The 13171-nt window shown below is 39.2% G+C and overlaps 1 protein-coding gene across 22 annotated transcripts in view; it reads left to right on the forward strand.

The window, feature by feature from the left end:
* CTBP1 (C-terminal binding protein 1) overlaps nucleotides 1-13171 on the forward strand; it is a 429621-nt gene that overhangs the window by 397710 nt on the left and 18740 nt on the right. For 21 of the 22 annotated variants that reach the window (XM_073342801.2, XM_073342803.2, XM_073342802.2 and 18 more), the window contains 2 exons: nucleotides 576-782; nucleotides 8098-8312. In XM_073342801.2, the coding sequence (XP_073198902.1) occupies nucleotides 576-782; nucleotides 8098-8312 (422 nt within the window). The remainder of the gene's footprint in view (nucleotides 1-575; nucleotides 783-8097; nucleotides 8313-13171) is intronic. The other variant, XM_073342806.2, reaches the window with a different exon arrangement.

Raw genomic sequence — 13171 nt, forward strand, 5'->3', positions numbered from 1 at the left:
TATGGTGTTTTTACAAAGTTTCCCTGCAGCTTGCAAGCATTTCACTTTTGGAACTGTTCCTTTTAATTTCCATTTAACTAGCCTCCTTAAAAAAAATATTAAAAATCATACATTTAACAAATAGCTTTGATAATGGAAATAGATTACAAAGCTGCACTTGCGTTCTGGCATGCATTAGCCAGATGCTCCACTGTTTGCACAGAGATGTTTACATTCAAAGAATTTTTGTTTTTGTGAAAACTTTTGAAATGTCATAAATATGTTTCTATTAATAGTGGTTTTGGGGCCTGAACTACCAGACAATATCTCTTCTGTAACTTTCCTTTTGGAATTTTTTTCGTGCATTACTCCTGTGAAGTTTAAAACATATTGAAGTCCTGCCACTGTCATTCAAGCCATGAACTCTGATGTTTATACAAACAGCATGTGAAAATATCTGTGGATTGTAAAATTAAATCTACAATATCCTTGACTCTAGAATAATTTACTCGTTAACTTCTAGGGTGACTTTTGAGTGAGGGGAAAAAAGAGTGTGTGACATATTCAGTAAATGTATAATCTTCTTTTTCTTTCAGGAATCGCAGTATGTAATGTGCCAGCTGCATCAGTAGAAGAGACAGCAGATTCTACAATGTGCCACATCCTGAACCTTTACAGGCGAACCACTTGGCTTCACCAGGCCTTGCGAGAAGGCACAAGAGTACAGAGTGTTGAGCAGATTCGGGAAGTTGCTTCTGGAGCTGCCAGGATTAGAGGGGAGACCTTGGGCATTATTGGATTAGGTATGTTGACTCTGAGTAGACAATTGGTTTTCAGTTTTTTTACCCATTGTGATAGAATTATGGAAATTGAAAATGGAAGAGTCATGGAAGCCATCCCCTGCAGTGCTTAGATCATATTTGCTTTGTCCAAGCTTGTATGCTGAATAAGCAATACCCGTGCTAAATACAAATGTCCCCAACTGATGGGGCTTTCTCTATTTACCTTAGAAGACTACTTCAAAATCTAATAGTTTTCTCCTGATAGTTTTAATCTTTCTCTTCTTAATTTCATCCCATTACTTCTAATTACACTCCATTGTATCATGGTGAATAGTACTTCTCCATCCTTGGTGTTTATAACTCTCAAATATTTATAGGTAGTTACCTTGTTCCCCTTCCTAAATCATCGCTTAATATTTCTACCCAGTCAGTCCATCCAACAACTTATCTAATTTTGTTGTTGTTCTACCCTGAATTTCTCTACATCTTTCTGAGAATTAGACACACAGGTGCTGCAGAATCATATAAAGAGGGAGTATCACTTCCCTGTTCCATCATAGAGGCCCTTGACTAATTAGTCCAATATCAGATTAGCCTTATTTGGTGCTGTTTTACATTGCATAATCCTATTTAACTTGCTGTTCAATGCTTATTTCACCATTTCTACTTTTCCCATATTTTTCCCTCCTACTGTTGTTTTTAACGTACCAGAAAGGGTCCCTCAAGATTCATAAAATATTTTTATTAGTGAATTGGATAATGGAGTGCAGAGTATGCTTATAAAAATGACACAATGAGCAAATGACACAAAGTTCGGAGGGGTTGCAAGCTCTTTGGAGGACAGGATTAGGATTCAAAGTGACCTTGACAAATTAGAAAATTGGTCTGAAATCAACAAGGTGAAATTCATCGAAGACAAGTGCAGAGTACTACACCGAGGAAGGAAAAATTAAATATGCAGCTACAAAATGGGGAATAACTGGCTAGGTGTAATACTGCTGAAAAGGGATCTGGGGGTTCTAGTAGATCACAAATTGAATTTGAGTCAACAATGTGATGCAGTTGCGACAAAGGCTAATATCATTGAGGGGTATTAACAGAAACATCGTATGTAAGACATGGGAGGAATTATCCTGCTCCGCTTGGCACTGGTGAGGCCCCAGGTGGAGTACTGTGTCCCGTTCTGGGTACCACACTTTAGGAAGGATGTGGACAAACTGCGGAGAGGAGAGCAACAAAATGATAAAAGGTTTAGGAAACCTGACTTGTGAGGAAAGATTTAAAAAAACAGGGTGTGTTTAGTCTTGAGAAAAGAAAATTGAGGCGGGACCTGATAAGTCTTCAAATATGTTGCAGGCTTTTATAAAGAGAACGCTGATTATGTTCTCCATGTCCACTGACGGTAGGACAAGAAGTAAGTGACTTAATCTGCTGCAAAGTAGATTTAGGTTAAATATTAAGAAAATCTGTCTAACTATAAGGATAGTTAAGTTCTTGAATAGGCTTCTAAAGGAGGTTGTGGAATCCTCATAATTGGGGTTAAAAAAAACAAGTTGGACAAACACCTGCAAGGGATGGTCTAAGTTTACTTGGTCCTACCTCAACGCAGAGTCTGGATTTGATGACCTGCCAAGGTTCCTTCCAGCCCTACATTTCTATGAAAGAGTGATCTGTCTCTAATTTTAGATTAAAATATATTTGCAATCTTGTTCACCAGCATATTGGCCTTAGGGTACCCTGTGTTCTGCAGAAGATGCCACTTTTCATAGCTGTCAGTTCCAGTCCTAGTTGATTTTGTCTCCTCTTTGGTTTTGTTTCAGTTTATTACTGAAATGTGTTGACATCACAACTGCTGAATCATGAAAGGCTGCTATAGAAAATGCTGTGCATGTAAAATAAAGTAGTCCCAACTTCTCCTACTTCCATGTCACCTTGATGCCATTGCTAAATCCTGCTGAAGTTGCTCTCTACATCTCCAAAATGTCTTTGCCACTTTCGTCCATATTCATCCCTGGCCTCAACCACTGCAATATATTTCCACTATCATCATCTTAGCTCAACCTTCAGTCATTCTAAAGTTGTCCTTTATGGATAATACAATGTGTCTGCCACATTAACCATGTCTGGGGTCTCTTAACATCCTTTCACTGACTTCTTCTTGCCTTCTTCACAAGAAATGCCCTTCCTTATTCTCACTTCCAAAGAACTCTTAAGACTAGCTCCTTCTTTTGGCTCTCCACATAGTCAGTCCTTCCAAAGCCCTAACTAATCACTTCCACACCCTTTGGTCTAGCCAAGCTGCATCACTCACTGGCCTTTTCATTTCCTTCACCCACTCTCTTTTCTCTATGCCTTCTTTCATACAAATTCCCTACTTCTGACACCTCCACTCTCACTTGATTTGCTGAGCCTCCTGCTGCTCATCCTTCATGTCCCTCTTTTAAAGTCGCTTCTTCCCCAAGGCCTAATAACCAGTCTCCACCCTTCCTCAGCTTGTAGTAATAATGAGAATGAGAGAAGTAAAACAAGCAAAAAGTTCACTGATCAACACTGTTTTCCTCAAAGAAAAGGAGTACTTGTGGCACCTTAGAGACTAACCAATTTATTTGAGCATAAGCTTTTGTGAGCTACAGCTCACTTCATTGGATGCATTCAGTGAAAAATACAGTGGGGAGATTTATATACATAGAGAACATGAAACAATGGGTGTAACCATACACACTGTAACCAGAGTGATCACTTAAGGTGAGCTATTACCAGCAGGAGAGCGGGGGCGGGGAAAAAACCTTTTGTAGTGATGATCAAGGTGGGCCATTTCCAGCAGTTGACAAGAAGTCTGAGGAACAGTGGGGGGGGGGGGGGGGGAATAAACATGGGGAAATAGTTTTACTTTGTGTAATGACCCATCCACTCCCAGTCTCTATTCAAGCCTAAGTTAACTGTATCCAGTTTAAATTAATTCCAATTCAGCAGTCTCTCGTTGGAGTCTGTTTTTGAAGTTTTTTTGTTGAAGTATTGCCACTTTTTGGTCTGTAATCGAGTGACCAGAGAGATTGAAGTGTTCTCCGACTGGTTTTTGAACGTTATAATTCTTGACGTCTGATTTGTGTCCATTCTCCCTCCCCTTCTCCACTCTCCTGCTGGTAATAGCTCACCTTAAGTGATCACTCTGGTTACAGTGTGTATGGTAACACCCATTGTTTCATGTTCTCTATGTATATAAATCTCCCCACTGTATTTTCCACTGAATGCATCCAATGAAGTGAGCTGTAGCTCACGAAAGCTTATGCTCAAATAAATTGGTTAGTCTCTAAGGTGCCACAAGTACTCCTTTTCTGTTTGTGAATACAGACTAACACGGCTGCTACTCTGAAACTGTTTTGCTCAGTCACTTGCTTCTCTTGCATCCCATCTCTCATCTGCTTGTTTGTTCAGACTGTAATTTTCTCAGGCCTGGATTTTTGTTTCTCTGTATCATTAGAAAGTGTGTAGCATCTTTTGAATGCTACATAAATAATACCATATATTCCAAGCTTTCTGTGTTACCTTATTTCTTTACCCAGAGACCAACTGGCAATCATTACAGATTCTAGAGTAGTCATATATAGTGTCATATAATATACACTATATTATTGTGTGTGTGCACATGCGATATCCCAAGTGAGCTGTTACATTCTGCATCAGCTTCAGTCTCTGAATGGTTTTAAGATGTAGTCCCATATAGAATATGTTAAAATAGTCTAATCTTGAGGTGACAAAGGCATGGATAATAGTAGCCAGGCTTATATCTGAAAGAATAGGTCACAACCTCCTGGCCAGCTGCAGATGGTAAAAGCGTTTAGGTATTCCTGAAGATGAGCATAGAAGTACTTGGATTAATAGAAAGCCAATCTGGTTACTGCTACAATTATCCTTTAACAGTAACTGGGAAATCACCCCTTAGTTGCAAACCCTGGTGACCAGCAGCAGATGCACTCCCTCAGTCAAAGGGGATGATATTACCAGTGGCTGTTTCCTGCTTTCCATCATCCTCTTGGTCTTGTCTGGATTCAGCTTCAGACAGCTTGCTTTCACCAGTGCCCCAGTCTCAGCTAGATGTTGTCTGAGGTTCTGAGTTGCATTGCCCATGTCAGACAAGGTGGCAATATACAGTTAGTATTATCTGCATACTGCAAATACCACACCCCTCAATAACACTCTTGCTAGCCCCTTATACTTAAGAGAGGTGAACAAGGGCCGGGGGAACAGAATGTTGCCCATGCTGTCTGCACTTATCATTTTGTTCAAAATGTACATCAACATTTCGTTAGTAACTAATCCTTGTGGTAATTTCCTTAAATTAGATTTATTTATTAGAAACATTTTCAGGATAGAAAGGAAAGCTGTCACAGGATGTAGAGTTGTGCTGTGTTGTTTGACAGTAATTTCAAAAGTAAACCCAAGGAAATTAATAGGCAACAGGTTTAAAAAAAAAAAAAAAGGAAGTACTTCTTCACACAACGCACAGTCAACTTGTGGAACTCTTTGTCATGGAATGTTTTGAAGGCCAAAATTGTAACTGGGTTCAGAAAAAGAATTTGATAAGATCATGGAGTATAGATCTATCAATCACTATTAGTCAAGATGGTTGGGACACAACCCCATGCTCTGGGTGTCTCTAAACCTCTGGCTGCCAGAAGTTAGGGATGGATCAGATGGGATGGATCACTTGATAATTACCCTGTTCTATTACTTTCCTCTGAAGCATTTGGCAGTGGACATTGTCAGAAGACAGAATACTGGGCTAGATGGATCATTGGTCTGACCCAGTATGGCTGCTCTTACGTTCTTAAACTCGTGGCCGATTCATGATGCAGTCTGTTCCATGTACAGAGATTATGGTTAAATCTGGACCATCAGTTACAGCAAACTTTTCTCCCGTTAAATCATCATTGGCCAGTTTCTTCCCTCAAACACATACACGTGGCTCCCGGTGATTTCAGTGGGAGGTTCCACACATGCATTTGAAGGCTCTAATATATTAGTCTACACACCAACATTCTGTTGATTACAACCAAGGTTTCAGTTTTAAACTGGTCAGTCCATTCCAATAGACCCACCCATAATGTATTCCGAAGGTGAGAGGTACAGGAAGATAGCACATGTAATACACTTTATTCTTTGTGAAATTATTGTTCACAAATTATGTACACTGAGCTATATAGGTCCCAAATCTTGAAAAATATTTTAATTACACTAGAAGTTTGCTATATTTCTGATTTTCATAGAATCCTAGAAATGTAGGGCTGGAAGGGACCTCAAGAAGTCATCAAGTCCAGCTCCTTGTGCTGTGGCAGGAACAAGTAAACCTAGATCATTGCTGACTGGTGTTTGTCCAACCTGTTCTGAAAAGCCTCCAGTGATTGCGATTTCACAACCTCCCTTGGAAACCTATTCCAGAGGTGAATTGCCCTTATAGTTAGAAAGTTTTTCCTAATATCCAACCTAAATCTCCCTTGCTGCATATTAAGCATTATAAACAGATCCTCAAAAGTAAACAACTAGTATACACAGTCTTTTATTTCGATATGTTTTGAAGACTGTGTCTTAATAGAAGTCCCAAGGGAATAGCAAACAGTACCAGTTATATTGACTGACTGCTCAATATTCTAAATGTATCCATCACCAGACACTCCAGAATTACTGTGTTCAGGTTAGATGGTCAAGAAGAAACCTCTTTTTGTGGCTTCTTGTGTTTATTCAAAAAGAAAACTGAAGAACATTGGGAAATCCCTTAAAACACGGTTAGGAAAATCCCATGTCTTTCCATCTTCTTCTGTTGCATTTTGAATAGACACAGATGTTACAAAACAACTTTCCGTTGATATTTTTAAGACTGAGCATTGGCTTTCCTGGTGAGTCTAGTGATTCTGATACTTCTGAAATATCCTTATGTCTCAAATTCTCAACCTGATAGCTGAATGTAAAGTACAGTACCGTACAAATAGTTGTATTTCTTCAAAACATTTGTATTCCCAAACTCTCTTCACACAGAACATGCCAGTCCTGTGACCTTGATTTAGTATTACTTATCTGTGTGTTTATAATAAGTGAGATAAGGACCTCCCAGTACACATGCAAGGTGGGATCCTTTCCTTAAACCAATTTAAAACATGACTTAAGGAAGTAATAAGAGTAAGAAAGGGTAAATGAGGAAGAACTAAGGCAATAAGGTAGATTGTACTACTTAGATTATGAGTTTATTTTAGGCTAGGGACTGTCTTTTCATTATAGATGGGTGTACAGTGCCTACCACAGTGTTGCCTCTGGACACTACGCAGTACAAGATTATCACTGCAGCTACTCAACAGGAGTAGTGCATGTTATGATGGAGCCCCTTTGTTTATGGTTTAGCTATATGGACAAAGAACAAACAGAAGACCTATGGCAGGTTTCTTGTAGGCATTACAGAGTAAGTCCATCATCAAGAAGGATGTAAAAGTGGAAAGTACCATCTCAGAAAGTGCACATGGGGATGGGGGCGGGGGCAGGGCAGGTGAGCTGAAAGGATTTTAAAGACTGCATAAACTGAAAACAAGTTGGGAGGGTAGACTCATCTGCTAATAGCAATTGCAAGAATTTGAATGTTTTGAATATTGACCTGTTTTTGAAATAATCATGTTGTCACAGCTTGCTGTGTAGTGTGTCATAAATTCAGGCAGAGAGGGAACTTTAAAGAAATTATTTCGTATTAACTGAAATTGCAAACATTCACTTAACAACCTTTTATTCGAGCTGACTGTGCAGACATGGAGAAAAATGAGTACTTCGCAGGGATAAGGTGAGTGAGGTAATATCTTTTATTGGACCATCTTCTGTTGGTGAGAGAGAGAAGGTTTTGAGCTACATAGAGCTCTTCTTCAGGTATTACCTCACCCACCTTGTCTCTCTCATATACCTGGGACTGGCGTGGCAACAACTACACCGCAGGGAACAGTCCGGAACGTCAGTGATTTGTCGTCAGCACGTCCAGCAAATAGTGCCACCTGTTGAGCAGACCCAGGTTACCATAGGTCTCATACAATCCACCTTTTGGCATTACAGCTTGCCATTTTGTTTATATTTTATAGAGCAGTCTTGTTGCTTTGTTTTGGTCAGGGATGGCATAAACCAACCCTTAAATATAAAGCTATGTAATGAGAATTTCTAATGGGACATGGGATGTCTCTTTCCTATGTTCTGTAAAATCGCATGTAAGTTTACAGCACCACGTACATGTTTTGTAACAATAGTTACACAAATATGCCACTTTCTACCAGAAACATTCTCTCTTGTTTGTATGTCTGTGTCATTCTAGGACGGGTTGGGCAAGCAGTCGCACTACGTGCAAAGGCCTTTGGCTTTAGTGTTCTTTTTTATGACCCATACCTCTCAGATGGCATTGAACGTGCTCTTGGACTGCAGCGGGTGAGCACTTTACAGGACCTGCTATTTCACAGTGACTGTGTAACCCTGCACTGCAACTTGAATGAACACAATCATCATCTTATTAATGACTTCACCATTAAACAGGTAACCATCCAAATGTACCCTACAGGCTGGGTGTAGTTTTATAATTACTGACTTTCTGCAAACTGTAGAGTTTCTCTGTGTAAACATGCAAATTCAGATCTGTATTAATTTTCTCTTCCATCTGCTATTTCACTATTTGTTAAGCAGGTTAATAACTAGTTAAGAAATAGATGATATCTTATACAGTGTTATTTTTTATTCATTTTACTTGCTAATTTCTCTTTTGTTGAAATAGTGTGTTATGCTGAACACTGATCAGATGTAGTTGCTTGATTCATTGACATTTACTTAAAAGCACTTCTGTTGTATCTTCAGGTACATACATCCTCTTTATATTAGTAACAAAAGTTGCACTTCACTTTTATACTTCAATTACAGTTTGAGTTTCTGTATCCCTAACTTAAGGATCATGACTAACTGGCGACCTCTTGTGTTAATTCCTAATGGTTGCAGAATGTTTCCCTGATAATTGCTTATACTACAGTAGTAGGTTATTTGGGGAAAATAATATATAAAATGGATTTGGTCTTGAGATGAAGCATTCTAAAATTACTAAATACTTAAAACATATTCAAGTGTAGAACTGAAGCAATTGTTCCTTTTTGGAGAAATTCAGAAGGTAAACATTTTGGTTTTTGCATTCAGTATTTATTTGCTGCCTCAAACCTTGGTGTGTATATATAATGTATATTAAAAGGTGTAGCTTTTTTAAATGTATGAGTGTGGCAATTATATAAGTAAAAATGGTAAATTGAACTAAGAAATCATGTATGTTCATTTTGCATTGTTGATGCTCTATATACATTTTATTGTATTAATTTATTTGATACCACACAAAAGTTCTATGGAAGATATCTCTACTGAATTAAGATGATGATTGGTCAGCTTCTGAGAAATACCCAATACCTGCTATGCCCATGGACTTCACTGGGATTTCAATATGAGTTGAGGATGCTCGACATCTCATAGGATCGATCATGCCTTCATGTTAATGAGATGTAATAATGGATACTTTAATTGGACAATTGGCTGTATGTAGAAAAATCCAAGTACAAGATCATCTGAGTTTAAAACTCTCTCAAAAGCTAGGAAATGCAGTATGAAGGGAGCAAAGAAAGCTGTCCTCTGTCACGTCTTTGTTCTAGACTTTTGTTCTGTTCAGTATAGGTTCTTCTACTACACTCATGTACATTATGATTACTTTTTCATTACGTTATCATATAATACTGAGCAGAAAAGTCTCAGTGTGTTAAGAAGCACTGTGGAGGCAAGTGATCTGCACCCACATGGAGCTCCACTGAAATCACTTGGACTTCACATAGGCTCAGCAGTGCTCCAGCGTTCCAGTGAATTGTGAGATTGGGTCCAGCATATGTATTTTGTAAATAGGACTTATTAGTGTTGAGATATAGAAGTTGTATGTACTTTGAAAACCTGTCTGGTCTGCTGTGTACAGAAACAAAAGCCATAAGCAAAAATTAAAGCTGAATGATATCTACACATTAAAATTAAATAAGAAAGTATGTCATTTAAATGGCATTTTATCAAATGCATTTATATTGTTATTTATTACTCTCTATTGAGAAAATAGAAATTGTAATAAAATATTAGATATGCGTTACTTCAAATAAAATGGAAGTTTGGATAAAGAGTATGAATACATTATGTTATACAGTCTTTGCTTTAACAGCTGATATGGTATAAATTCATAAAAGTATTAGGTAAATTGAAAAACAAAATATTCGTAATAACATATAAAATTCACTTTATATAATATTTATATTAAATATAGCTGTTATTCATATAGCAAATTCACAGGAACTCCAGTCCCTATCATATTTTAGACAATATGTTCTTCAGCGGCAAGGTGAGTGAGGGAATATCTTTTTTTATTGGACCAACTTCGGTTGGTGAGAGACAGACAGGCTTTCGAGCTTGTAGAGTACCTGCACTGGACGCCCATCCCACACTCTCATGATGAGCTTTTCTTAGACCTGAATAAGAGCTTTGTGTGAGCTCGAAAGCTTGTCTCTCTCCAACAGAAGTTGGTCCAATAAAAGATATTACCTCACCCACTTTGTCTTTCTAATATCCACTAACATGGCTACAACATGTTATTCATCCATTTTTATTATATTTTCATTAACATTTGATGACTGTTTAAAATAATGTTGTCATTAGTATAATTATTTGGAGATGCTATTAATATTTACATAGGGTATGTCTATACTACCCGCCAGATCGGCGGGCAGCGATCGATTCAGGGGGGATTGATTTATCGTGTCTAGTCTAACTTAGTCAACCCCCGAACGCTCTCCCAGCGACTTCTGTACTCCACCGCCGCGAGAGGCACAGGCAGAGTCAACGGGGGAATGGCAGCAGTTGACTCACCATAGTGAAGACACCGCAGTGAGTAGGTCTAAGTATTTCGACTTCAGCTACGTTATTCACGTAGCTGAAGTTGCGTAACTTAGATCGATTTCACCTCCCCCTCCCCCCAGCGTAGACCAGGGCATAGTTACAATGCTACTAGCTGGCTTTATTGTGACAAAATATAAATTTCAGAGTAGCAGCCGTGTTCGTCTGTATTTGCAAAAAGAAAAGGAATACTAGTGGCATCTTAGAGACTAACCAATTTATTTGAGCATAAGTTTTCGTGAGCTACAGCTCACTTCATTGGATGCATTCAGTGGAAAATACAGTGAGGAGATTTATATACGCACAGAACATGAAAAAATGGGTGTTATCATACACACTGTAAGGAGAGTATAAGGAGAGTGATCACTTAAGATGAGCTATTACGAGCAGGAGAGCGTGGTGGGGGGACCTTTTTGTAGTGATAATCAAGGTGGGCCATTTCCAGCAGTTAACAGGAACGTCTGAGGAACAGTGGGGGGTAGGGGGGGAGAAATAAACATGGGGAAATACTTTTACTTTGTGTAATGACACATCCACTCCCAGTCTCTATTCAAGCCTAAGTTAATTGTATCCAATTTGCAAATTAATTCCAATTCAATAGTCTCTCGTTGGAGTCTGTTTTTGAAGTCTTTTTGTTGTAATATTGCGACCTTTAGGTCTGTAATCGAGTGACCAGAGAGATTGAAGTGTTCTCCGACTGGTTTATGAATGTTACAGTTCTTGACATCTGATTTGTGTCTGTTTATTCTTTTATGTAGAGACTGTCCAGTTTGACCAATGTACATGGCAGAGGGGCATTGCTGGCACATGATGGCATATATCACATTGGTAGGTGTGCAGGTGAACGAGCCTCTGATAGTGTGGCTGATGTGATTAGGTCCTAGGATGGTGTCCCCTGAATAGATATGTGGACACAGTTGGCAACGGGCTTTGTTGCAAAGATAGGTTCCTGGGTTAGTGGTTCTGTTGTGTGGTGTGTGGTTGCTGGAGAGTATTTGCTTCAGGTTGGGGGACTCTCTGTAGGCAAGGACTGGCCTGTCTCCCAAGATTTGTGAGAGCGATGGGTCGTCCTTCAGGATAGGTTGTAGATCCTTGATGATGCATTGGAGAGGTTTTAGTTGGGGGCTGAAGGTGATGGCTAGTGACGTTCTGTTATTTTCTTTGCTGGGCCTGTCCTGTAGTAGGTGACTTCTGGGTACTCTTCTGGCTCTGTCAATTTGTTTGTTCACCTCAGCAGGTAGGTATTGTAAGAATGCTTGATAGAGATCTTGTAGGTGTTTGTCTCTGTCTGAGGGGTTGGAGCAAATGCGGTTGTATCGTAGAGCTTGGCTGTAGACGATGGATCGTGTGGTGTGGTCTGGGTGAAAGCTGGAGGCATGTAGGTAGAAATAGTGGTCAGTAGGTTTCCTGTATAGGGTGGTGTTTATGTGACCATCGCTTATTAGCACCGTAGTGTCCAGGAAGTGGATCTCTTGTGTGGACTGGTCCAGGCTGAGGTTGATGGTGGGATGGAAATTGTTGAAATCATGGTGGAATTCCTCCAGGGCTTCTTTTTCATGGGTCCAGATGATGAAGATGTCATCAATATAGCGCAAGTAGAGTAGGGGCGTTAGGGGACGAGAGCTGAGGAAGCGTTGTTCTAAGTCAGCCATAAAAATGTTGGCATATTGTGGGGCCATGCGGGTACCCATAGCAGTGCCGATGATTTGAAGTATACATTGTCCCCAAATGTGAAATAGTTATGGGTGAGGACAAAGTCACAAAGTTCAGCCACCAAGTTTGCCATGACATTATCGGGGATACTGTTCCTGACGGCTTGTAATCTATCTTTGTGTGGAATGTTGGTGTAGAGGGCTTCTACATCCTTAGTGGCCAGGATGGTGTTTTCAGGAAGATCACCGATGGATTGTAGTTTCCTCAGGAAGTCAGTGGTGTCTCGAAGATAGCTGGACGTTCCTGTTACCTGCTGGAAATGGCCCCCCTTGATTATCACTACAAAAGGTTTTCTCCCCCCGCCTTCCCCCCCCAACTCTCCTGCTGGTAATAGCTCATCTTAAGTGATCACTCTCCTTACAATGTGTATGATAACATCCATTTTTTCATGTTCTGTGTGTATATAAATCTCCTCATTGTATTTTCCACTGAATGCATCCGATGAAGTGAGCTGTAGCTCACGAAAGCTTATGCTGAAATAAATTGCAAAATATAAATTCTTTGCTTAATTTATGAAAAAGGGTTAACCCTTCAGTGTCTTCTAATGGTTTATAGTCTAATGGTATATTCCATAATTATCTAATTGACTTAATTTTTATGTATATAAATTATCAAATTAGCCATCATTTTTATACCTACATATGCCATAGTTGGTCTATATGTCTTCAATGATAAAATATGCCACATTATCCAGTGTTATGTGTTAATGTAATGAAAAGGTCTCATTT

Source organism: Lepidochelys kempii, chromosome 4 (assembly GCF_965140285.1).
Source record: "Lepidochelys kempii isolate rLepKem1 chromosome 4, rLepKem1.hap1, whole genome shotgun sequence".
Taxonomy (NCBI): domain Eukaryota; kingdom Metazoa; phylum Chordata; order Testudines; family Cheloniidae; genus Lepidochelys; species Lepidochelys kempii.